Source organism: Anastrepha ludens, chromosome 5 (assembly GCF_028408465.1).
Source record: "Anastrepha ludens isolate Willacy chromosome 5, idAnaLude1.1, whole genome shotgun sequence".
NCBI classification, from domain to species: Eukaryota; Metazoa; Arthropoda; class Insecta; order Diptera; family Tephritidae; genus Anastrepha; species Anastrepha ludens.
The window spans coordinates 105066413-105094023 of record NC_071501.1 but is presented as its reverse complement, the minus strand read 5'-3'; the positions used below and the strand labels follow the sequence as shown (position 1 = coordinate 105094023).

At 40.3% G+C, this 27611-nt stretch overlaps 2 protein-coding genes across 2 annotated transcripts; one reads left to right on the top strand and one right to left on the bottom strand.

Moving 5' to 3' along the window:
- Positions 1 to 7866: 7866 nt before the first annotated feature.
- Positions 7867 to 8734, bottom strand: LOC128863864 (neuropeptide-like 4). The gene is made up of 2 exons (XM_054103240.1): positions 8636 to 8734; positions 7867 to 8460 (listed from the first exon to the last, which is right to left on the bottom strand). The coding sequence occupies exons 1-2, from the start codon at positions 8645 to 8647 to the stop codon at positions 8272 to 8274; spliced, it is 201 nt and encodes a 66-aa protein (XP_053959215.1). The 5' UTR covers positions 8648 to 8734; the 3' UTR covers positions 7867 to 8271.
- Positions 8735 to 25001: 16267 nt separating this feature from the next.
- LOC128863956 (uncharacterized) lies at positions 25002 to 26366 on the top strand. Its single transcript, XM_054103396.1, has one exon. The coding sequence runs from the start codon at positions 25149 to 25151 to the stop codon at positions 26295 to 26297; it is 1149 nt and encodes a 382-aa protein (XP_053959371.1). The 5' UTR covers positions 25002 to 25148; the 3' UTR covers positions 26298 to 26366.
- Positions 26367 to 27611: the final 1245 nt, after the last annotated feature.

The window sequence follows — 27611 nt, the reverse complement described above, 5'->3', positions numbered from 1 at the left end:
TTTTATATATTAAATACACTTTAATTCGATTGATTGAAATTAAAGAAATTTTCCATTTTGGTTTGTTTTGTACAAATTCGCTTCTTCAGTGCCACCTTGCTTCTCAGCCTCTGCAGCGTCATAACATCGTTTAAGCAAGCATTGTTTTGCTCTGCCCAATCCAAGCGTATATTGAATGCTGATATTTCCTCGCCCGATGTGATTTTATTCGAATTTAGCACCACGTCGTTTGATCCTTCACCGATTGTTTCGTCGTCTTTATTTAAAGATGTGGGTTCCGAATGAGGTTGAACAGTCCATTGCTCGATTTCAGATTGGGAGACTTGGTGCAATAGTTCTATTTTCCGAACCAAAGTTGCAATGAATTGAATATTGGATGCAGCGTCAGCTATCTGTAATCGTAACTCCGAAAGAGAAGTCACGATCACAGTCAGACGCCTTTTTAAAACAGTTTTTGAAACGATGACTGAATTGAAGTTGCAGTAAGAGCATCACATAAAGCATATTGCCGATATCTGGCCGTTGTAGCTCTTCAACTCGCTTTCTTTGGGATGGCATGGAACATTGTCAATAAGAAGAAGTACCTGAGTACCTCGCCCGCAGAATAACTACCATGAGATCAGTGAGGAACTCTAAACTTTTCGCATACGGATTCCTCTGACGAAAAATTCGAGATCTTTTAATTTGATTCATTCATTGAGCGGGTTTGCGATGTTCTTGTAAGAAGTGAATCGCTCTCCAATAAGGGCTGACTGCATTAATCTTGAAGGTGCAATGCGATCTTTTTTACTCACGCCGAAATTGCCACTTTGCAAGCATCGAAACCACTCTTTACAAGTTGGATTTGATGGAGCGTGATTACCGTAAATATTTATCAATATGCGACACGTTTCAGCTAGACTTTTCTTAAAAAGGTAGTAATGAAACATAAATTCTCGCAAATGCTGTTTTTTCGGGACGATCGTAGACATTTTTGACGAATGTCAACTACTGCGATCGAGACCTCACATATACACCTTCAAATCCCCAGTATATTACTAGAGCGTACACAAAAATAGTATCAACGGCGACACCTCTTTTACGAGTGTGGAAACATATTGCCATACCCAACAACTTAAAATATTTATATAAATTTTATCATGAGCCATGTAACTCTGTGACTAGCCCTAATAATTATAAGGTTTACCCTTTCTGTGTTAGGATTGAATCACTAAAAAACTAGAGAAATAAATAAATAACAAAATAAATAAAAAAATAAAAAAGTAGAGAAATAAAAATATACATAAATAAAAAAAAATAGTAAAAAAAAATTAATATATAAATAAATATATAAATAAATAAATAAATAAATAAATGAGTAAATAAATAAACATCTAAATCGTTAAAAAAGTCTTGCCGTGTTTTAGCCAAAAAAAGCTTAAATAGGTCAGAATATAAGTGACCACATTATGTGAGACAGCAATTTGCGAAAAACTACTCGGCTGTCTGAAGTGATGTAGAAGAACTTCGAAGATGCACCTTCTCAAAAACGTTCTAGCTCTAAATTATGCGTATAGGTATAGCAAGAATATACATTTTTTAAGAATACACAGCACTTGTTTTCTGATATTCTATATCTCTGAAGTAGATCTTTTTGCTTTCAACCCCAACCTCAACTTTTTTTAAAATCATCCGTTTTTTTAATATTGCGTCACCCACTTACAATACGGGGTTCTTTAGGTTTTCGACGAACGAAAACAACCCTCTATTAGACGTTCCCGGTGCTGAATCCTGGATAGTCAAACAATCAGATGCAGCCGCTCTTGGAGTTTTCGAGAGGGAAGTGCTTCGCAAGATTTTTGGCCTTGCTCGCGTAGATGACAATTATCGCAATCGAATGAGCCACGAGCTGTATGAGTTTTACGGAGATATTGCTATAGTCACTCTGCAGCGATTAAGGTGGCTGGATCATGTCGACCTTATGGAAGGAACTGCTCCGGCGAAGAAGGTGCTTGAAATGGTAATTGGCGGTCGCGGCGAAGAGGATGTTTTCGTGTCCGGGGCAAGGACCAAATCGAAGATGACCTGGCTTCTCTTGGCTTAAGAAACTGGAAAAGGCGTGCGGAAAACAGAGGCACCTGGCGAGACATTATTCGGCAGGCTGTAACTCGGGAACGATTTCTTACGACCAATGAAGTAAGTAAGTAAGTAAGTGGTCATTGCTGGCAGTCTTTGTAGGGGGAATAACGCAAAGGCCTTCGTGGACTTTGTGCCGTAACTGCAAGACTGTCGGAAGTGCGACTATTCCTCCCCGTGGGGGCCACTGGAAAGAGGATACCCCAGCACGGTCATGTCTCTGTTGGGGTCCTGGCTAATATAGTCGGGCGGGAAGAGTAAACTTCCTTGGGTAAGTATAAATCCCCAATCCAAGGTGGAACAGCATACGCCGAGGGATGCTTGGCTAGAGGGGGATCTAGTCGCTAGTATGCGGACTTGGGGCGCCCTGGCGAGGCCTCATTTCAAAAATGCCTTCCTGCGCTACCGGGGCACTGGCGCAGGTGACCGATATACCCCTTTACTCGTGGGAACAAAAATGAATACAAGTAAACAAACACAAAAAAATGGCGGAAGCGGCCAAGAAGGCTTCAACGAAGAGGCTAGCAAAAAACCTCAAAAACCAGAGGCGGTCACACCTCAACAGAAAGAGGCCACCAAGCCTCAAACTAATAAGGAGGAACGGTCCGCAGTTGAAGGCGTGAGAACTGCCGAGACGACTCCAAACACCGATGGCGAAGGGCCGAAAACGGAACAGCCAAAAAGGCTCAGTGGTGCGGGCAAGAGAAGACTTGTACACTTTCTAAAATAAGGGCTAACCAGAGAAGAAGCTTATGCTAAGGCTCTGGAGCCCATGTGCAAAAACACTGAAAAACCAACGACGGGGCCGAAACGACTAAGGTCGGTTGAGGACACACCATCCGAAGCAACAGCAAAAAAGCGGCCTAAAGATGATGGTCCGTCCACATCGAAAGACGCAGCTCTAAAGAGCAAAAAGTGGCAGCCCACTGCCACATACAAAGACATAATAACAGGAGTCAGGTTGGCAGTACTTGCTAGGGACTACCCCAATACGGTACTGACAACCGAACAAATGGACTCCATCCAACAACTCCTGTTGGACAAAATACTGGCGGGGAAAAACATGGCCACAAAACCAGCGTTCTTGGGCACTACTTGTCCTGCATTGTAAGGAGAGCACTTCGGCGGAATGGGTCAAGGCGGCCATCTTTAATGCGTCGCCGTGGGAGGGTGCAACACTGTGGGCCACAGAGGAATCCAAAATTCCTCACTCTCGGATCGCAGTGGGGTACTTTCCCAACTCAGTCAAAGTCGAGACAGCCAAGATACTGGACTTTGTGCAGGGGCAGAATAAAGGCCTCAATGTTGATTCCTGGCGCCTGCTAAAAAGAGCCGAAAGAGGCTCCAACGTAACGCTAGTCATAGCAGTAGATCAAAAATCAGCCGCCAGCCTGAAGGAGTACAATGGTAGAGTAAACTACCGTTTCATACAAGTGACCCTCAGGCTGAAATCTGAAAATATAACGACCGAGGAGTTAGTGGACCAAATGGAGGCAGTGGAGTTACAAGAAGAGGATGAAAGTCATCCCAAAGACTCCGAAAAACAACCGGCGAAATGAGGTGCCTCCAGGCAAATCTTCACCATGCTAAGGCTGCCACCACTGAGCTTAGCAGAAGACTTGCCGGAGGTATCAACATAGGGCTGATCCAAGAGCCCTGGATCTACAGAGGCCGTCCCCAAGGCCTCAATGTCTAAAACACACAGGTAATTTATGACAAAAGCGCTGTCAAACCTAGGGCTGCGATAATCATAGATACCAATATTAAATTCTTGCCATTCACAGAATTCATGGATGGCGACACATCAACAATACTGGTCGAAGCGGAGTCTGGCGGAAGCAAGAGAGAGGTCGTAATCGCCTCAGCTTATTTCCCCGGAGACGCCGACATAGTACCACCAGAAAAAATCAGAGGCCTAGTGGAGTATTGCCAAACCCACAATCTAACCCTCGTAATTGGATGCGACGCCAACTCCCACAATGTGGCATGGGGAAGCACGAATACAAACAACAGAGGTGAGTCACTCCTTGAATTCTTATTACTTAGTAATATAACAATAGTAAACAGGGGCAATAAACCCACTTTTGTAAACGCAATACGACAAGAGGTACTCGACTTAACTCTAACTACTAACAAATCTTTGAATATGATCCGTAACTGGAGAGTCTCGGATGAGGACTCAATGTCTGACCACAAACACATACTCTTTAACCTAAATGGGTTGGTAAAGTTCTCCACATTTTACAGAAGCCCAAAAACAGCAAACTGGAAAAGATACAATGAATGTCTTTCAGCTAAGCTTAATAACAGCGTAAGCAAAATAACATCAACAGAGGAACTAGAAGAGGCAGTAACAGAAACAATCATGGCCTCATATCAAGACTGTTGTCCACTAAAAATGAAATCCTCCACGAAGAGGGTCCCCTGGTGGAACAACGAACTTGACAAACTTCGGAAAGCAACGAGAAAACTATTCAACACTGCAAAGAAAACAAACAAATGGGACGAATATAGGAAATCCCTAACTAACTATAACAAAGAACTAAGGAAATCCAAACGAAACTCTTGGAAAAACTTCTGCAACAGCTAGAATCCAAAAATCACTTTCCAAAGGTGACTCAAGTCCCATAGGCACACTAAAAGGTCCAAACGGAACTATTACCAACACATTCGTAGAAACACTAGAGCTTCTCCTAAAGACTCACTTCCCAGATTGTAAAAGTCAAGACCCATCAATCGACAATAGTCTAGACATGGTAACTCACCATCAACGGAGATCTACGGTCTCATTTGTCAATAAAATCGTAAACTTCGAAGGGGTAGAGTGGGCAATTAACTCCTTTAAACCCTTTAAATCACCAGGGCCGGATGGAATATTCCCAGCACTTCTATCCAAAGGCACTGTGGAACTGATCCGAGTCATGGTGAAAATCTTCAGAGCTAGCCTAATATTGGAATACATTCCAAAGATATGAAGGAAAGTGAAGGTAATATTTATTCCTAAGGGAGGTAACAAACCCCCTGATTCTCCAAAATCTTACAGACCAATCAGTCTATCGTCGTTCATGCTAAAGACAATGGAAAAACTACTCGAATATCATCTAAGAGAAGAAGTAATCTTCAAAAAACCCCTTCATAAGCTGCAATTTGCTTACCAAAAAGGGAAATCCACAGTCACAGCACTGCACACACTCGTTGTCAATATAGAAAAGGCCCTAAATCAAAAAGAAATAGCCCTATGTTCCTTTATGGACATAGAGGGAGCCTTCGACAACGCAAATTACAAATCCATGGAAACAGCACTCGAAAAAAGAGGTGCAAACCCAATAATAACTCACTGGATAAGCCAAATGCTTAATCAGAGGATTATTAAAGCCTCGCTAGGACAAGCTGAACTGAATGTCACAACAGTAAAGGGATGTCCGCAAGGAGGAGTTCCTTCTCCACTGCTATGGTCCCTACTAGTTGATGACTTGGTGCAGCACTTGAACAACAAGGGATTCATAACCATTGGTTATGCAGATGACATATCTGTTATAATAAAAGGCAACCATGAAAGGACACTAACGGACTTAATGCAAAATGCCTTGAACGCAACATGGGAATGGTGTAAAAAGGAGGGGCTGTCGATCAACCCTAACAAAACCACAATAATCCCCTTCACAAGAAAAAGAAAGTTAAAGTTTCCTGCATTGAAACTAAATGAAACAGTGATAGAACTAAAGGAAGGGGTCAAATATCTAGGTTTAACCTTAGATAAGAAACTCACTTGGGAATCACATATAAATAATATAACAAAAAAAGCCACGAAATCCTTGTGGACAACCAAACAATTACTAGGGAGATCCTGGGGCCTCAGCCCTAGTATGGCCCTCTGGATATACACCCAAATGGTTAGACCAATCATACTGTATGGGGCACTAGTATGGTGGAGCAAATCTATCCAACAAACAACGATAACCAAACTGGGAAAAGTACAAAGGCTTGCTTGCCTATGCATCACAGGGGCTATGAGAACTACCCCAACAGCTGGCATGGAAGCACTCCTTAATCTCCCACCACTTCATATAGCAATCCAAGAGGAAGCAGCTACGCAAGCACTCATGCTACACATGAAAGTAAATTTCAAATTGGGCAACCTCACCGGTCACCTAAATATCCTAAACAAAATCAAAAACACCATAAGCATGGCTCAAGTTTCAGACCACATTGACCCAACCCTCTGTTTCACAAAAGGATACTCAGTTACCTTTCCAGAGAGGATAGAGTGGAAAACAAACCCGAAATGGATGAATGATGATTCACAAAAATGGTACACTGATGGATCAAAAACACCTTACGGTGTAGGAGCAGGTGTAGTGGGGCCCAGAATCCACAAATCATACACTCTCACCAGGGACACCACTATCTTCCAAGCGGAACTATACGCAATAATGGAAGCAGTAAACATCATGCAACGCAGAAACCACAAGAGAGTAAGAATTAAAATACTCTCGGACAGCCAATCAGTCCTAAAAGCTCTAGATAGCTATACATACAACTCAAAAACCCTCTTAGAATGCCACAAGGCACTCAATAATCTGGCATCCAAAAACAATGTCTCATTAATTTGGGTACCGGGACATGAGAGATATGACGGCAACGAAAAGGCAGACGTTCAAGCCAAAAAAGGGGCAGATGAAAACTTCATCGGACCTAGTCCTATGTTCGGATTCAACAAAAACAACCTAAAACAAAAAATAAAATACTGGACCAAAACTCTATTAAATCAGCATTGGAACAATGTAGAGGGTCTTAGACACTCCAAAAAGTTCCTAAGTTTCAACGCTAAAAGAGCCAACATGGCCCTCACGTTAAACAAAAAGAGCATTCGCACTCTCACAGGCGCCCTCACGGGTCACTTCACCTGCAACAAACACTTACATAAATTAGGCATAACTAACACCAGCACCTGCAGATTCTGCTGCGAAGATGAGGAGTCTATGGAACATCTCATTATCGAATGTCCGGGGTTGACGCACAGAAGGAAAAGGTTTTTAAACAAGTTCATGCTTACAGATGAAGACCTTCAATCACTCCCTCAGAAGGAGCTGGTACAATTCATAAGCATACTTAACAGTCAATAGACAGCATAGGGTGCACAATAGATCAATATGGTCGCAGTGCTAAAGGGCTACTCCTTAACTCTCTACAACCATTAACCATTAAGTAAGTAAGTAAGCTTGATTAGGATCCTTGTATGGCCCATCACATAACCGATTTTTGAGTCAACAGTATTTAGTACCTCAATAGTTGGTATAAGAATTTGGTAACGCCTACTTAACACGTCCTGTGCAAATATATAGCACATTGAGAAGCGCGGTGCCAACCTTTTTGAGCACTCACCAATTCTAATAAATATTCTAAGTGTCATCTTGTTTACGTGGAGCGGTTATGCAACTCCTGCAGTCAGAGATCGCAAAAACGTAAAATGATAAAAACAGTTTTTCTCACAAGCAAACCCGCCGAATGGATTTCTGCCATCAAAAAGCTTCTCCTAAAAAGCCATTTGCCGTTCGGAATCGACTCAAAACTGTAGGAAGAAGGAGCTCGGCCAAACACCTAACATTAGTGTGCACGCCAATTATGTTTTTTTTTTAAACGCTTTGTGGAACTCGAGTGTTTTTTTTGTGGTCTAACACGTCGAGCTTCACAAAATCCTTGCCTAGCACATCGATTTTAATACAGATTCAAATAACATTTGTTTGCTGCATTCAGATTTTTTTATTTACTTAAATTTTAACAATTTCATATATGGACATTTGTTGGATGTAAGCACACAAACAACAAACAAGTAACAGCATAACTTAAATCAAGACTAAAACTAATTAAAATTTCCATAGTGCATTATCCAAAATCCATTATCCTTGGTCCATTAACAACAGAGCAATTAGTCCTTGCGCCACCGAGTGGAATGTTATGAGTGAATTAGTAATTGCGTTATTGTAACTAGTAGTAAAATGCAACTGAGCAGGCGACTGAGCGCATCGGTAATCCTTTCTATAATTTCCGTATGAATTCCGCTAATCTCAGAGCTTACCTACCCATAATTACACACTCACTCGCACACCAAACACACAGTGGATCTACTCGTAAAGTGGCAGTGACTATTACAACTTAACCGTAGTATGGATAGGCAGAGTAGGCGTAGGAGTAGGGCGAGGCATAGCCGCCATAGTAGAATTGTGGTGCTGGTGCTGGTGCGGGCGCTGGGTGTGGGCTAGCCACCGGCAGTGGTACTGGACGGGCCACAGGTGATGGGCCGGCAGCGGCGAAGGCAAAGAGAGCGGCGAAAAGGACAACGAACTGTAAGTAGAGTGGAGAAGAGAATGTTATATGTAAGTAATACTCGTGAACTCGTGTATTAGTTAAGATAATTGTTTCATTCGCAGATTATTGAATTACTAAGTGGCACCGGATTACACCGGTTATGTATGTAGATCCGGTGGAATTTGCAAAATATAGCCAATTATTTACTTACAAGCTTGAACATTTTGCTGAGTTGTTGATTTGTTTGAGTTTCTTGTTAGAAGATCGCTGGTTGTGCTGTGAATGTCTTTTTGCAGCGAATTTGCGTTCTATTTATGTGGAAAATTGTATGCCCTGCCGAGCGGTTTCTCATGGAGCGCTCACATTAGTATGTAGATGTGAGTGTTGGATTGGATTTTCAACGCGATTTACTACTTCTTTTGCATTCATTTCGAGTAGTTTTTGTTTGTTATTCTCATTTTCATTTTTTGTTTTATTTTTATATTCATTATTATTCTACATTTGTGGTGACAAATAGTTCTAATTCTCATTATAAATGTATATTTTTTCAAATTTTATTCTATTTTAATTACTTTGAGTTTATTTTCCTACTTCTTTGTTAAAAGTCAATAGCAGCAGAGCCTTGGGGTAAAAGGCCCATTAGCAGTTTTATTCCGATTTTGGTGAAATTCTCACACTTTATTTGTAATAAAACAAAAAATCATTCGTAGACATAAGGAGGTGGGTAAGGGCGAAAAACTTTAAGGCTAGAAGCTCCTTTGAACGAATATACTCAGATTTTAAACTGATTTTGCCACGTAGATTTGACAAAAGGTAGTGAGAACCCCAGTTCCAAAATCTTTTCTAAATGTGGCTAAATTAGTGGTAACCCCAGACACTTTTTCGATTAAAAATAAATAAATAATTGGCGCGTGCACTTCTGTTAGGTGTTTGGCAAAAAATGGGGACTCAAGCCACGTGTCGTACTTTCGATGTACAACTTAGTGGTTCTGCCAATTTTGACATATGGTTGCCTAGTTTGGTAGGTAGCTCTTTAGAAGGGCTACAACACCACTAAACTAGATAGAGTGTGGTGCATCACTGGTGCTTGTAGAACATGTCCCACTGCTACGCTCAACGTCATTCTGCACTTACTTCCCATGGATCTGCAAGTTAAATCTATTGCTGCTCAGCGCGTTGTTAGGTTGAAGGAGATTGATCTCTGGAGGCAACTTCCTGTAGGACATAGGAGCATCTTGAAGAAGATCTATCCTTCCTTCTCTGTACTTCGAACTGATTTCTCCATCCGCAAACTGGGTTTTGAGGGTTGTGCTAGGGCTATTTTTCCGAGCAGGCAAGATTGGAAATAAGGGAGAGTCACCACGGATATAGGTACCTCTGTTTTCACTGCCGGATCCAAGATGGAATCTGGAGTGGGAGCAGGGGTTTTCTCTAAATCAGGCAATATTTCGGTGTCCTTCAAACTACCGGAAACGTGCAGCGTTTTTCAAGCAGAGGTCTTTGCGATCCTGCAAGCATGCAAAATGCTTAGGGATCGCTGCTGGAAAGGGGACATAAATATTTTTCCTGATAGTCAAGCTGCGATCAAGGCCCTGTCGTCGCCGTATTGCAGCTATCTTCTCATAAACTCCTGTAAGGAGGAACTCAAACGTCTCAAACGCGCAGGAAACATTTCCCTTATCTAGGTTCCTGGGCACAGGAATATAGAGAGAAATGAAATTGCTGATGAGCTTGCCGGGAAGGGGTCGACAGAACCGGTTTCAGTTGTCCCCTTCTCAGACATTGGTGCCCCCTTGACCGTTGTTCAAGGGAAACTACACAATTTCTTTCTAAAAAAAGCGCAAGACAGATGGAGGTATGTCTCATCGTGTGGTATTTTGAAAACACTATGGCCTCAATGCGATATAAACAGATCATGGGATTCCCCCGCTATTCAATTTCCAAACTCATTGCGGTGTTCATTGGTCACTGGGTGATCGGTACTCATACGGAGAAGCTTGGAAATCAGTACAACTCCTATTGCAGAAATTCTGGAGATCCTGCGGAGAAAGAGACTGTAAATGTCCGGCTCTGGGGGGTAGGTGCTTAAGATTCCTTAGCATGCCCTTGGGGGATGGCTTAAAGAAATGCTCCAGCCTAGATCCCTTTTCTCCCCTCCACTACATCAACAGCACTGGATGGCTGTAGACGGTTTTCTCTTCCCTAAATTTTTTCACAGGTAATGGTGGTTCACATTATGGTATCAAAACGGCACGTAAATGCTACTTGTAGTGTACCTGGGCTACTCTTGCCATCTATCCTACCTACCTTGGCCGAGTTCCTATTCCTATTTGTGGTGTGCGCCTTGATGTTGTTCCACAAATTGAGGGACCTTCAGTATTAAGGCGACTACGAACGATAGAACGGAGATTCGAACGTACACACCCCGAATGGTGGTCACCCATTCAGCCGTTTTGATTAGTTCATATATTTTGATCACTAAGCAATTGGGGTATATAGAATAGAATAGAAAAAATTTGACTTCGACTTCATGGACTTTTGTGTCCTCTATTCATCACAGTACCACATCGAAACCCATTTCCCTTATCAAATTTAAGATAGAGCTGGGTTGGACTGAGCGTATATGCCTTTCTTCTGGCTGCAGTAAGCCAAGATGTCTCAACCTTCTCCGCCCTATAGCGTCACATTCACGGAAAAGTTGTATTGGATTCTTCGAGGATTGGTCGCCGAAATGACAAAGAATCATTGTACCATATCCTAATATGCAGATGACTGTGATATCTGCAGTAGTTTGTGAGAATGTACGCGAGCATTCTTAGTGAGTTTCCTACACATCTCTTGCTTGGGGCTTCGCTTGGCATATTTTGGTGCCAGCTAACATTTCCTGGGCTAAGCTCTTCACTCCTAAGATTCTCCTTGATAATGCGTTGTCCCATAGCAAGGAGGGCTCGGGTCCTAGTAGTAACAACGGGTCTTTACAAAATATGTTAACTTTAGTACAGCAAAGAAGCGAAATCGCTAAATAACAAGTATGTTTTCCTATACAACACTGATTACAGTTACAGTTACAATTGCGCGGCTATATTCAATCTTACACTCTTATGCACCCGGGCTATCCCTTATAACTGGAACATAAAAACTGACATTTAAGGTATGACAGATGGGCAAGACGAAAGGACTGCGACGTGGACTACAGCCACTAGACAAGAAGCTCAAAGTCAGTGCGGATTTGTGGTGGGAGTAAAATCTCCTCGCCAAGTACTTTCATCCACTTTGGCGGACGAGTGTGTTCCAATAATCAATATCGAAACGCGAATCTTCAACGTCTCGCTCATTTGCGCTCCAGCCCCGAGCAAGAGAAAAATTGTGCGATTCCGAAATACGTGATTGTGACGAGCTTCAGATGATGGTCGATAGAAAAAGTGACCAAAAATTCGATGGCTTACAGAAGTTCAGGGTGTTTTCCTGTAAGAACAAAGGCCGCGATGTAGTGATTGTCGTCCAGAGATGGAGGAAACACTTATCGTGTCTGCTGAATGTTGACAGCAATGGAAAACAGGAAAAGGGAAACCGCTGATCCATCAACCTTTGATGACGAGATTGTAGTTCCATGGCGAGGTTTGAACAATAACGCACTGGGGACACTCCCGTAAAAGCACGTCATTGTTGACAGCTATAATTTTTAATGATTAGGAAACTTCGTTAATTTAGAAGCCAACATTAACATCTGTAATAATGTCAGCTTTGAAATCTCACTTTCAACAAGTCTTACTTTGGAATAAGTCCGCTCGCGACGAAAAATCACACTTCCAAGTGCTTCCTCATGCTGGTCCTATTGTATGACGTAGAACCTTGGACGAAGACAACACCTGATGAGGTGGCTCTTTGATTCTTCGAGAGAAATATTATGAGGAAGATTTTTGTATCTTTGCACTTTGGGAACGTCGAATATTGCAGACGATGGAACAATGTGCTGTATGAGCTTCACGGCGGCATGGGAATAGTGCAGCCAATAAAGATCAAGGAGCTCCGTTAGATAGGTTGGCTTTTGTTAATATCGGGCGAAGGCGCTTAAGGGATTATATACACTTAGAGTTTTCAAAAAATCGATTTTTTTTTCTTAATGTACATAGGTATATAGGGTGGGCCATGTAAAATTTGCTTTTTGAATCGGCTATATAAAAAAAAAAACTAATCAATATTTTTTCAAACTTTTTTTTTTATTTTGAAGACAGAGCATTGTCCTTTATGAATGAAAAATAATATCGTTCAAATGACTGCCACGACTGGCTTTACAGTAGGCCATTCGATCAACGCAATTTTTAAGCACATTTTCGGTTGCTTGGGCTCCAATTTCATGAATGGCAACTTCGATTTCGTGTTTTAAAGCATCAATCGTCTCTGGATGGTTCGCATAGCATTTGTCCTTAACGGCTCCCCACAAAAATTAGTCCAACGGGCTTAACAGCTCCGGGGCGGCCAATTGAGATCGGAATTTCGGCTGATTATTCGGTTTTCAAAAACGGTAGCCAAAAGTTCGAGTGTAACTTTGGCATTGTGACAAGTTGCACCGTCCTGTTGAAACCAAATTTTTTTGGAAACAACTCGTTGAGCATGTCACGGTAACGCTCGCCATTTACTGTAACCGCAGCTCCTCGCTCATTTTCGAAAAAAAGTGGCCCGATGATGCCACCAGACCAAAAACCGCACCGAACAGTGACTCGTTGTGGATGCATTTGCTTCTCTACAGGAACGTGTGGATTTTCTGAGCCCCAAATCCGACAATTTTGCTTTTTGACGTAGCCACCGATGTGAAAATCAGAAAAGAAGTAGAAGACTCACCACTTTGGAAATAGGTTTTCCATATTTTACAATTTTGTTCAAGCGTATAGCGGCCAATTTCGTAAATGTCAAACCTTTAAGAAAATTATGAACACATTTGACATGTCATTTGTGTTACCATTCTCAAAAAAATAGGACATTTAATATCGTTCCGGTGAATATTTTCGAAGTTTGCAAAGTACTTTTCAAACTGTAAACGCGTTTTCTCCCAAATGGTGTTTTCAAAGACGGTGACCAACATTACTTCAATATTAAAATGGCTAAACCGATTAGTCTCAAATTTTAACACGAGCTTCTCAAATATATTTTTTAGTAATTAATCGAAGCTTTTTTCTCACCGATAAATATTTTTTTTATAATAAATTTAAGGCCAAAATTTTGGTCAAAAATCAATTTTTTTTTGAGAACCCACCATTTTGTGAAAACAAATTATTTTGCTTAGCCCTTCGATTAATTACTAGATTTAACATTATTTTAACGAAATCTGTTTGGTTTTTTAATTTCCAGTTCAGAGATATGGTGGCCACCGCAAAACGTCTTTTTTGAGAGAAGCTCCCGGAGATCAGCTGTAGCTCCTTTTCAAATAAATATTTTTACTAATACTAAGTCTTTAAATACAGTTAAAAGATAACCAAATATGTGCACACATTTTTAGATCAATAAGTTTATAAGTTTTCTCAGAAAATATTTCTGGAAAATTCGCTTTTTTCAGCCTTCTAACTGTATATAAACCCTAAAGCGGTTATCGCACTAAACAAACATAAGAAATCTGTTCTTCCCCGATTACTCGCCATTGTCAGAAAAATCAAATCTACCAAAAACTAATCTTGTATTATTTTTTATTCTTTTTAATTGCATTAAGATTTTCATGAAAACTAATTTTTTTTAGTTTTTAAATATTCACATTTTTTATGTGCCTAAGCTAGAAACATGCGCTTGGTATGAAGAATTTGGTCTCAGCCGAAGTTAGGCACTTTTTTGTTTCATTTGTTTTTGTTTTCTATTTTAGTTTTTTAATTTCGTACATTTTATTTTTAACGAAATCACAGCGGCTCCTTTGCCTCTTAAAAAGTCATGCTTGAATTGCCTTAATCGTATTCCGAATTATAATTTCCAGCCAAATAGATATAAACGTGCACGCCCACACATACACATTGTAAACAATGCATGTATTTTCTGCTATTTTATTTCGGCGAAAAAAATATTAATCTAAAAGAAAAATCTATTCGGGGAGTCTCCAATCCATTTAAACGTGAATAACGAAGAGAACACAGCGGCAGCGGAAGTAGCAGAATATCTACGCCTCTGACCTTCACTGACTTTCGGCATGGAGCGCCGGCCACTCGTCATTGGCTGTTTCTCCACTCCCCTTCTCTCTCCCACCGCACAACAGTCTCTTAAATTTCTTTATTTATTTTTCTACACACGTACTCACCCACTCTCCACTCACCGCTCACATGAGCAAAACAAAAAATTTCAAATAAAAATTTGGAATCAAAACAAAATAAGAAAGAAAAGCAAAAGTAGCAAAAGTATGTCTCCTGCATGACAATTACGAGGGGCTTAAAAAAGCAAGAATAAAAAAATGGTAAATACCTAATTGTAGATATGTTTGTACATAAAAATCATATAATAAAGTTAGCTTTTATAATTCCATACAGCTGCGCGTCTTTTGAATGAAATTCTAATTGACATTTAATGAGTTTTTCGGTAAATAAATATTCTATGCTCTCTTCAAGTGGTTGACTACAATTCAAGAAATAAAATTTAATGACCAAAATTTCAATTTATTTTAAACGTACATTTTTAAAAATAAATAAAATATGTCTAAAATAGGTATTGAGCGCACTTTGAAAATTACGTACATATGTACATATTTATTTGTATCACCTAAGCTAATTCGATTACAAGTCGAGACTTTGAAATGTAATTTTTCTTTTTAAATTTTTAACAATTTATTATGCTTTACGGATTTACATATTCCATTGAATTTGAACTTTGGACATACTTTTGTTGTTTGTTCTGTGAAAGAACTGGGAATGGGCACAGCTCTTCAGCAAATATCCGGTATCAAATGATGTCAATAAACATTGATGAGAAGGTTTTGGATTTCTGGATTTCTTATCAACTCAACAGTTGTCGTGTTTTCCATCAAAGAAATTTTTTTTGTCGAGAAAACTAGCAAATGCTTCTTAACACATCAGTGCCAAAGACCTCAAACCTGATTCGAGCGAAGGCGGGACAGACGCACAGGAAGGGGTCCGCCGTCTCATCCTCCTCTTCACAAGCTGGACAGAGTACACTGTCTGAGATGTGCTTCGCCTTTTCCATGTGCTTCGCCCATGGAAAGTGGCGCGTCATCAGTCCAACTACCTGCTTGGAGTCCATTCTGCTAAATAACAGGAGGATTTGCGACAGCCGATCGGACATGATAGGTAACATCAGTTTAGTCCATCTGCAGCCTCTCTCAGCCTGCTAAGCTCGCTTGTGGGTTGTAGTAATCCATTTGCTAACCGTGGCTTTGATGGCTGCAGAAAGGAGTGGCAGAAATGGTTCCGGCCCAAAGAAGTTGGCCTCAGAGCCCATCCTAGCTAAGGAGTCAGAGGTCTCGTTACCCACGATACCCTTACATCAAATTTATCCTCTGATAACTTGCTTGTTTGATAGTCTATGCACATCGGTGAGTTATCCTCTTGATACTCAATATCCGCTAAACCTATATCATCTCTTTAAGCCCAGGCTCTGCAGTGCTCATCATTGTGTGAAATAGCATTCACAGCGCATTTTCAAAAAACTCGTGTCTAATGTGGGATGGCAGCTAATTTCAAAATTTTTATAAATCTGGTGCACAAAATCTTTAAACAGTTGAAATCGACGATGTGCCGATGTTTCTGAATAGACTAGGGCTTCCCTGCATACCATTTCCTTGTTTCTAGCTTAGAACTCCAGCAGATGAACGAAGTTTTTTAATTTTGGTTGAATTCTTATTTCAAGCACGGAGCCCATGTCGTTTGCTTCTGTCCCGAAGGCAAATTAGACTGAATCCCTTTCTCTAAACAGGTATGAAGCAATTTCAAAACCAGGTTTATTTAGAAAGGCTGTTATGCTGAGATTTGTATTGTGTGTACATAGTTAATGGTTAATGGTTAATGGTTGTAAAGGGTTAAGGAGTAGCCCTTTAGCACTGGGACCATATTGATCTATTGTGCACCCTATGCTGTCTATTGACTGTTAAGTATGCTTATGAATTGTACCAGCTCCTTCTGAGGGAGTGATTGAAGGTCTTCATCTGTAAGCATGAACTTGTTTAAAAACCTTTTCCTTCTATGCGTCAACCCCGGACATTCGATAATGAGATGTTCCATAGACTCCTCATCTTCGCAGCAGAATCTGCAGGTGCTGGTGTTAGTTATGCCTAATTTATGTAAGTGTTTGTTGCAGGTGAAGTGACCCGTGAGGGCGCCTGTGAGAGTGCGAATGCTCTTTTTGTTTAACGTGAGGGCCATGTTGGCTCTTTTAGTGTACATAGTTATTCTGCCCTAAAAATGCTTTGTAAATACATTATATCAAGCCATGATTACAAAGATGTAAATAAAATGACTAATTTTACCTTAAGGCTTATATATTCTAGCTTAAAGGCTTCACAAGTTGAAAATGATCTTAAAATCGTCTTGGGCGAAAACACCTTTTAGAATGAGTTTGACGGGCTCGTGCACATCTGAGGAGCAAGCGCAAGAATTCCTTTGTGCTACATACAAGGCATAGGGTATCCGGTAGCAGAATTTAGTTTAAAATTTAAAGAAAATAGCCCAGTCGTATATCGAGAACAAATGAAATTATTGAACTCGTCGCTCCAAGTTTTCACTATAATCCTCGTCAGCCAAAGCTCGAACACTATTGTGCACGAAATATTGAGGAAGCGTCTTAGACTTCAGCTCTCTTGAAAACTCAAATCGTGCAAGCTCTAAAGGCTAACGATTACAATTTGCGTAAAAATGTCTGCGACTATTGGCTATCTAAAGGACAAGTTACGTCTATTACAACATCAACAGCCTCTTCACAGCCCCAAAGTGTTGATTTGTTCTGCATTGTGAAGCAGTGGAATAATTGGACCAAGTAGTTTTGAAAATCGTCGAGGGCAAGCAATTTCTGTAAACGGTGTCTCCTATCGGCTCATGCTGAACGGTGCTGTCTATAAGCGAACAATCTTCCCTCAGTAAACACACACACAAAGTTGAGAGACCATGGCGATACTGCATGACTTCTTACTAACAAACTGATTAGCCGTCTCGGGGACATAGTATCCTACCCACTCGGGTCGCCCAACCTTACCGCTAGAGAAATAGAAATTGAGATAAAAATTCTGTAAAAAATGTGAAACAAATTCTAAACAGCCCAAATTCCATTGGACCAAAATTCTGTGTTTTCAAAATTCCCCAAGGGCAAAATAATGTAGACTTAATATTCTGGCAGTCGCAGTAGCCGAATGGCTTGGTGCGTGACTACCATTCGGAAAACGTAGGTTCGAAACTCCGTGAAGCCTGCAAATAAAGAAAACGTTTTTTCGAATAGCGGTCGCCCCTCGACAGGCAATGGCAAACCTTCGAGTGTATTTCTGCCATGAAAAAACTTCTCATAAAAAATCATTTGGCGTTCGAAATCGGCTTAAAACTGTAGGCTTAACATTGACACACACCACAAATAGGAGGAGAAAAGGAAATTAATATAAAGGGGTTTTCAAAAGTGACGCCAAAACATTAGTAGTGAATAATTCCTAGACTGTACCTTTTTTTATATCATCTTTAACATTTGTGAAGCACACATATGTACAACTTTACACTTTAGAGCAATTCGTTAAAATGATTGAAACTTATTATGAAAATCGTTGTCTGAGTGAGTCGACAATGCAAAGATTGATGAACAAATTTAAAAAAACTGATTCTATCGAAAATAGAAAACTTGCAGTGTACTCGCAGACCAAAAACTGGACGTTCTCTTGAGAATATTGCTCCCGTGGCGATAAGTGTTGCTGAGCAACCATCAACATCGATATCTCAAGGTTCCCAACAATGAGGCATTCACGAATCGACTGTTTGGCGGATTTTACATGTAGATGCAATTTTTCACATACATATAATTATTAAGAGCCATTGAATAAAAATAGTGAAACCTGAAATAGTCTAAATTTTTACATGTCTTATTTTGAAACAACATGTAGGCGCTTTCAAGTTAAAATAAAATACTAAAATCCAATGCTTTTTCCTCTCAGCTGATGCTCCACGTGCACTTAAATCTCAGATAACAACAATGAGGGTTGGGGTAAATGCTTCATTTTTCTTAACTCCCTGCTAGCCAAAAACCCATTTTAATGGGATGGAGGGAAGAGAGTCATGAAGGTACTGAACAGACGAAAGGCAATTCAAAAGTTGAAATTTAAATTTTCTTCATTTAACAACTTTTTACCAAAACTTTGTTAACACAAAGAAGCTTCTAATTGAGTAAATGTGATTACGCTTTAATCTCTAAATAGGAAAAGTCATATTTATTGCGTCGTTAAAATTTCAAACGCTGAAAAAGTGTTTTGATGTAAGATAATAAAAAAATATCGCAACTATTCCATCACAATTAAACCTCATAAATGGACAATATCCAGAAATGTTAAAAAAAGCTTTTCTCTGACAAATTTGTTTTCATTCGTACTAAATATTCGTGTCAAAATTATAACAATGATATGACAGAATTTGATTGGTGATTATTGTCACGACACTCAGTTATGGCGGGCAGGGAATGAGCGCATATTTCAGTGCAGCTGTCATCGCGTATTAGAAACAACGGGTTTTTCAATAGGGACATAACAATTGTAATTAAATGAAGCAGGGAATAATTCAGATATTGAGCTCAAAAAATTTGCTAGGCATAGTACATAAATACATAAGTCCGCAGAAAGGAGTTTTACACAAAAATGCTGTGGAGAATATAGCATCGTGAATTTGATCATCACTTCGTTAAGAGAAACAGACACCCGATTTCAAAGGAAGCTTTAGAGTTTTTAAAACCAGCCGCGTCTGAGGAGAGCGATGAAGAATAAGCTATGCCTATCGCTACCGAAAACTACGAGAAGAAGAGAATCGTATTAATCGAAAGAAGAGCGGGAGAGCGAAATGCGTGAGTGTGAGGAGCTTCAGATGCTGGCCAACAGGAACAACACCCGAAAATTCTATCAGAAAGTTCGGCAGCTTACAGAAGGTTTTAAGACCGGGGCGTTTTCCTGTATGAACGAAAACGGCGATCTGACATCCAGAGCATATTTAAATTATGGAGGGAACACTTCTCGAACATGCTAAATAGTGATAGCTGCGCATGTCATAGAGAATGTGAAGATCCCGATAAACCAACCGTTAACGACGGAACTGTCATTCCGCTACCCGACTATGACGAGATGAGAATAGCGATAACGTAGCTAAAGAACAACAAAGCTGTGGGTGCCAAAGGAATGCCAGCTGAGCTATTAAAACATGGTGGCGAGGAGCTGGTAAGGTGCACGCATCAGTTTCTATGCAAAACATGGTCGGATGAAAGCATGCCTGCCGACAGGAATTTAAATGTGCTCTGCTCAATCCATAAGAAGGGTGATCCTGCAATCTGTGGGATTGGTCTTCTAAATATCGATTATAAGGTTCTAGCGAGCGTATTCTATGAAGGGCTGAAGCACTCCATCAACCAACTGATTGAACCTTATCAGTGTAGCTTTAGACCTAGAAAGTCTACCATCTACCAAATATTCGCAATACGCCAAATCTTGGAAAAGACCCATGAAAGGGGAATCGACACACACCATATTTTCGTCGATTTCAAAGCTGCATTCGACAGTACGAAAAGGAGTTATCTGTATGCCGGAATGTCAGAATTTGGTATTCCCGCAAAACTAATAGGGCTATGCAAGAAGACGTTGCTCAATTGCTCCTATTGCGCTGTCAGAATTGGGAAGGACCTCTCCGAGCCGTTTGATACCAAACGAGGTTTCAGACAGGGTGATTCGCTGTCGTGTGACTTCTTTAACCTGATATTGGAGATGATCGTATGAGCCGCAGAACTTAATCGCTTAGGTACAATTTTTTTATAAGAGCGTACAATTGTTGACGTATGCCGATGATATTGACGACCTTAACAACCGCGCTGTTAGTTCTGCCTTTTCCAAACTGAGAAGCAAAGCGAACGGGTCTGGTGGGGAACGAGGACAAAACGAACTACCTCCTGTCATCAAACAAACAGTCGGCGCAAACACTCGCTTATCGGCATCAATGTTGACAGTTATAATTTCGAGGTTGTAAAAGACTTTGTTTATTTAGGAACCAGCATTAACACCTATAACAATGTCCAACGAAGAATCTCTTATGCCAACAAGTGCTACTTTGGACTAAGTAGGCAAATGAGTAGTAAAGTCCTCTCTCGACGAACAAAACTAATACTCTGTCAGGATCTCATATCCCCGTATGGTGCAGAAGCTAGGATGATGTCAACATCCGATGAGGCGCCCCTTGGAGTGTTTGAGAAAAGATTCTGCGAAAGATTTTTGGACCTTTGCACGTTGACAACGGCGAATATCGCAGGCGATGGAACGATGAGCTGTATGACCTTTACGACGACATAGACATAGCGCAGCGAATAAAGATCCAGCGGCTACATTGGCTGGGTCATGTTGTCCGAATGAATACAAACGCTCTGGGTCTGAAAGTATTCGATACGGTACCAACTGGTGGTATCAGAGGAAGAGGAAGGCCTCCTCTGCGTTGAAAAGATCAGTTGAAAAAGGACTTGGCTTCATTTGGTGTATCCAACTGGCACCGGTTAGCACGAGAAAGAAACGACTGGCGCGCTTTGTTAAACTTGGTAAAAATCGCTTAAGGGGTTATCGAGCCATTAAAGAAGAAGAAAAATTTATTGATCCTGTTGGGTTGGCTATTACAACATGAAACTGAAGTAAGTGCTCTTTAAATTGTCCCCAGTCTTTGTTTTTTAGTAATTCTTAATGATTTCTAAAAGAGGCTCTTTCGTGAACCTCACAGTGCTAAGAGTCAGAATTTCTCAATGACGTTTTGGCATCGGCGGATCAAAACAAGCATTCAAGTATATTTAAATAAAAAATTGGGTAGATACTAATAAAACACCCGTTATGTGTGCAGAAGAAGTGAAAAGTGAAGGGAATATTGAGGAATACTGACTGTCTGGAATTCTGTTGTTCCAGATATTTTCGCAAAACTGAGATTAAGAAAAATTAGCAAAATCTTTTAGCTCTACTTTATATGTACATTTAAAAAAATAAATAAAAAAATAAAACATTACGTTCTGTAGCAGTAAGTAATACATAACAAGGCGGATGCATTTAGAATATGAAATTCGAACGAAATAAGTTAATATGTGAAACGAAAGTGTGAGACTCTCAGCGAAGTACTTGGCGAGGTGGCTACTTTGTTGTTGGCTTACTTAGCTAAGTTATGTCTTGACGTTATGCCACTGGCGATACTGGAATAACAATTTTTGGAGTTTTGTATCTTGTCCATTTTTATTTGCATATATACAAGTATATCTGCTCTAATTGTTTTCATCAGTTGGTTCTGTGCTTGCAAATAAGTGCCGAATTGGTCACGGATGAGGAAATGTCTCACAGGAATATTAGCATACTTGCCCAATGTTCATATGTAAATGCTTGAGTGAGTCGATAGATACAAACAAACCACTTTTGGTATAAATAGCACTTTGGGCAGTCAATGTCAGCATTCCATTTGCAGTTCTCGCACTTGTAATATCTACAAAAACAATTCTAACAAAATGATGAAATTGGTAAGATTCTTGATCCTTCTGTGAAATAGGATACTTAAATAACCTATACTTAACTTTGCAGATCCTTCTCGTTATTGCCGCCCTCTTCGCTGTTGCGATGGCTGTGCCCACACCTGTGGCCGGACCCAACCCTGTGCCTAGTCCCCAATACTTGTATGGCGGTTACCCAGCAGTAGCTTCCTATCCATATGCCTACTATGGTTAGAATAAATGCAGATTTTATTTTTTATTATATTTTCGACTCGGCTTTGACTCTGGTTCAATGATTCTACCTGTTAACAATTTCGTATATGGACGTCAGCATTGATTTAAATTACGGGTGTAGCGTGATAAATTTGTCGTGTTTTTTTTACCTATGTACTTTTTGTTTTAATAAATTTTATTGCATTTTTTGAACAGTAAAATATATCTGGGTATTTCTTGATTATATAAACCTTCGTTATTTTTGAACAACGAAGTGTATTTGGTGAAGATGACCGAATGATGATTGATTTACGGCGGTGTTAGCCGCTTCGTACTGCTGATGAAGCTCATCAGGTTTTTAATATCAACGCCTGCTATATCAGAAGGAGATGAGAGCCAAGATACTTAAATCTTAGCAGGACAGTTAAGGATCAGGAACTCAGAGATGTAAACAACCGGAGAATAAGTAAATGATTTTCCATTTTCTTTGTGAGTGCCCGGCCTTATGGAAGGAGAGAATGCCAACCCTGGGCAAAGCAATGTTCGAGAGTGTCGAACAACTGTTTGGCTTAGACGTCAATAACTTAATAAAGTTCTTAAACCGCACAGACTGGATATAGTCAAGCTGCAAATACCCGTTAACCAACTTGGTAGCGAGAATGTGGCAAACAAAATTGTGTGCAAGTTCTAGTTGGATTCTGGATGAATCACCACTTTAACCAACCAACTAACCAACCAATGCCGAGTCTCACTGCATTTATAGCAACCAATATCCTGTTAGGACATTCACGAAGTTCAAGAGCTGTGATTTTGTAAACCTCAGAAGATTCCTCGAGCGGCTCCGATCCACTCGTGACCAGAAAGATTTCGCGACCTTACAATATTGTTTACTTTCCCAGCATTCGCTGAGTTGACGCGAAGCCCACCTCTCCAGAAGCAGATCGCAGGTAGTCAAAGGGATCCTAATCCTCTCGTTTCGCGGTGTAACTACCTCACAGGTTCCCTGTCTGGCTAGCTTATCCGCCTCGCAGTTTCCTGTTTTCTAGATGAGCCTTATTTTGAAGAATTCGGATGCGATCGAAAGTGAAGTCAGACATTTTCTAACCATTTCGAGTCCACCAGAGTTGTAAGTAAGAGTCAACAAAAGTTTATTCGTGCATTTCCACGTACAATTCCACGTCGATGGACCCAAGTATCACTAGGTGAGAGTAGACAGTGCTGGCTGAACTGTAAAAAGATCTCATATAGACCTGTAGGGTCCATTGTGTTACCAGTTTTACGTATTTGGAGTCGAAGCTATTATTTTTTGTAACTCTTAATACACGTCTTCGCGAGTTTTAACAAGCCGCTCAGCCTTTTGTCTGCAATATCCTTCAAGGATGAAAAATATGTTGATCCTAGGCGCATTTGTTGAGTGCTACAAAGATCGCTCTGGACTAATCCCATTTCGGCTACGTGATGTGGGATTGGACAGTATCCCGTCAGTACTCTAACCAATATTTTGAAGTCTTTTCCAAATAGTGATAAAATAAAGTTTATAGTTTTCGTATTCCAAGTCCTTAGCATAATTTTGGCAGTTTTCTACGAGGTTGAGTGTTCCCATATCGACTGCGTCTCCAGAGCTACTTCCTTATTTAGTTCCGCTTTCAGAAAGGAGGATGATGGGTAAATGTCTGACGTGCTCAATCATGGCAATCGAATGCCTGCCTTAGCGAGCTTTTCAGCTCTCTCTCATTTCATTCTATTGGTTTGTGCTCTGGTATCCAGTAAATAGTGGTTTGCTCATTTCCACCGAGTTTATCCATTTTGGATCTGCTTCATCAACACCAACTATGCCTCCGCGTCATCTGCAGAATATTCTGGCCAAACAAACGACGCAATGTGGAGATTAACGAACGAGGAACCCATCCTTAGACAAATTAAACGCAGAAAGTGGCGATGGATAAGTCACACATTGAGAAAAGCAACAGATAGCATCACGAAAATGGCACTGAATTGGAAGGGAGTAGAGGACGACCAAAAAAAACTTAGAGAAGGGCGATGCTGCGCGAACTAGCAGATGCCGACATCTACGATGGAAGAGTCTTGTCGAGGCCTTTTGCTCCCGAGAGGAGTGAACAAGGAAATAAAAAAAATACAAAGTAGCGCAAAATCATCCAATTTTGTTTTTGATTCGCTTCTTTGCTAAATAAAAGCAAAATTATTTTGAGTGATGGAAATGTTTATTTGAACATTTATAATTTTTTTGTTAACTTGAGAAAATGATATCTTTTATGTGGCTGCTGCTACATATTTACGACCGTTTCATCGCACTTTACGCCTTTTTTAAGAATTACAAAACCTTTCGATAGGCTGATTAATTTTGCACCTCCTTGTATTATTGTCACAAAACGTATTCTTCTGACCATTTAAGGTCCTGTGGTGTTAATTTACATATCTAATTTTGGAATTCACATCTAATGTACTAATATGATATGGTAGTTTCGGGAGTTGAATATTTTAACCGATACATTTGCTGTGGCACAACCAAACTTATATGCTCCATGCCCTACTTAGAAGTATTGCTTGTGGCTTGCCCTCTAAATATACAAATATGTAAAAAATGCTCAAAAAAGGCGTCACTCAATATGTGTTTGTGTATGTGTGACTTTCAAAAAGTGCTCTGGAAAAAACATAAATATTTTTTTTTTGCTTTTGGCTGTTTTCAAAAATATGTTGTCTATTTTTGTGTTCTGTCTTCTACTAAAGTAAATTAGTCGGTCTTTCATCAATTTATTCTATATATTAATTCTTTAGTTTCTTTCATCAATCCATGTTTTAGTGTTTGTATTTGTTAATATAAATTTGTTTCCGTCGCAATGCCTGTGAAAAATTCCATTCCGTCGATGAGTGAAAACATTCGTGACCTTTGCGCAAAATTACTAAAAGAGCGTCACCGGCGTCTTAGCGCTGCGGGACAGAGAAAGAAGCGCACTGTACGCAACGCCATCATCACCGACGATGCCCGACCTTTCATCGTCAAAAGCCTAGTGGACGTAAAACCTGGTCCATTAGATGATGCACACACCGGCAGCAAGAGCATGGAGACATCGCTGGATCATATCATACAGCAGCTGCAACCCGGTAAATGGCCGACCGATGTGGTGGTGCTCATCACGCCCGCCAGCAAACACAACCATCTCTATAAATTGCATGTGATCGATCGAGCCAGCGAGAGTCATCTTGGCATGACCAGCATCACCAAACAAGAGCTGGGAGAGTTGCGTGACAGTCATTTGTTCGAGAAATACGCCACCATTATGGGTAATAAATATATCGATTTGAAGACGGTGACACTAAATACGGTGATCATTGCGAATATTATGAAAAATCTGAATGGTGATTGTTGTCAGCCACTCCGTTCGGAAATACCATTCCCAGCGCCACCGAGAAAGCATGAAGCCAAAGAACAAGTGACGCAAAAAGGCAATGAAGATGTGCAAATGGATATGCAAATAGAGCCTCGAAGTCGTTGTCGTAGTGCACACTCGCGGAATATTGGTCAATATTACACACAAAGTGGCGTACGGCTCCTATCGCTATTCGATCGCATAAATGATGCCATAGAGCCGGCCGACGAAGACTTACATAACTTTTTTGAACTCGCCGAACTGTACAAATTCAAGATCTACATACGTCCGGAGTTGTGTTGGAAACCGCCACCACAAGCGGCGGCTTTGCAAAACGAAAGCGATACCGACTTCGTGCGGTTCAATGTCGAATGTTTTATGCTCTTCGACAATTATGTTGGCACTATTACGATTAACTCCTTGCAGTTACACGAGCAGTTGAAATTGCATGCGGAGCTCTTGCCACGCATACAGGTCATCGATGATGTTTGCGATATAACACCGTTGCCGAAGTGGCTGGTCACTATAATGCGCACAGTTGCCGAATGGCTGGGACTTGAGATGTTCTATGATGCATTTGGAGAATTCGTTTACGATTTGTACAAGCAAATTTCTTGATATGAGCGAAAGGGATGCAATGAGGGTGTAAAAGCGGTGCTAAACAATAAAATTACTACTATTTAAAAAGCCAGAAATATAATAATCATTTATTTTTATTAAATTTTTTAGTCTTATCTAAATAATGTGAACGTTGGAGCATGAAAAACACGGGAAAATAGTTTCTCTCCATACGTTAGAGGTAAGTATATACAGCTATGGGGCTACTTCCAAATGACTCGGAACGACTGAGAGTGCCTCGTTTCTACGAAAGTCGGTTCTACGTTACTTGGTACAACAACAACAACTAAGAGATAGTTAAAATAGCATTTCTAATCCTTTTTCAGCAAAGTTCTGCTCCTTTGTACTGGTATTGAATGATGACGTAGTTATTTATGCTTTTTGACAATCGGTCAAATCAGTCAATCAATCAGTCTGTGTCAGAAGAAAATAACCGGGTTTTTCTTGTATTGTAACTTCAAGATATATTTCGATCTGCTTTTTGCTGCGTAATAGTCCCACTCAAGGGCTACGACGCCAGTGCTAACTTAGGTCAGTGTCGTTCGAAATTTTCCCGTAAACGCAACCAAACAAAAATGAGTGAGCGTTTCGAGGCGGTATTTTTATGCACGCATTCGAAAGGGCCAAAATTATCTTACGCCGCGCTGCAAAAGTTATTAAAAATCAAAAAAGTTTGTTGTGATGTGGAATCAGCGGTATAAAGTGTACGAAAATGTTGATTACTTTTTCGAGCGCGGCTTGAAGCGAGTGACGACAAAAAAGCAGGATAAAGTCATGTGAGTATCAACACCATCGAACGATGACTGAAGGAGGCGAACATATCCTACTGTCCCACATCGTCGAAACCACTACTCCCAGAAAAACATATTGAGAAACAACAAAACAAGAATATGGCGTCACAGTATTGGACTGGCCTTTCCAGTCCCCAGACGCCAACCCCATTGAAAATATGTGGGGAATTATGAAAACGCATCCTGCCGGAAGGCCAGTTCATGATTTAAAGTAACTCGTGCGTCAAGTTCGCAAAATCTGGTCCTCTTTGTCGACGAGCTATGCAGAAAAGCTGCCGCATGCCGAGAAGATGTCAGGCTATACTCGACAACGAGCTATACTCGACACAGTTTATTGAGTAATTGCGACTCGTAGGCTTGTACATACATTTATGTAAACATTTTTTAAAATATTATATTATCATATATATTATATATCTTTTATACTTCATGAATAATCGCAGTTCCTTTTCCTATTTTCTGACACAGACTGTAGTACTTGTAAAAGGTGATTAAGAGGTATCGAATTTTAAATTGAAATAAA

What these genes read in the sequence shown, in the direction of transcription:
- LOC128863956 (XM_054103396.1), top strand. Translation starts at nt 25,149, where the DNA reads ATGCCTGTGAAAAATTCCATTCCGTCGATGAGTGAAAACATTCGTGAC.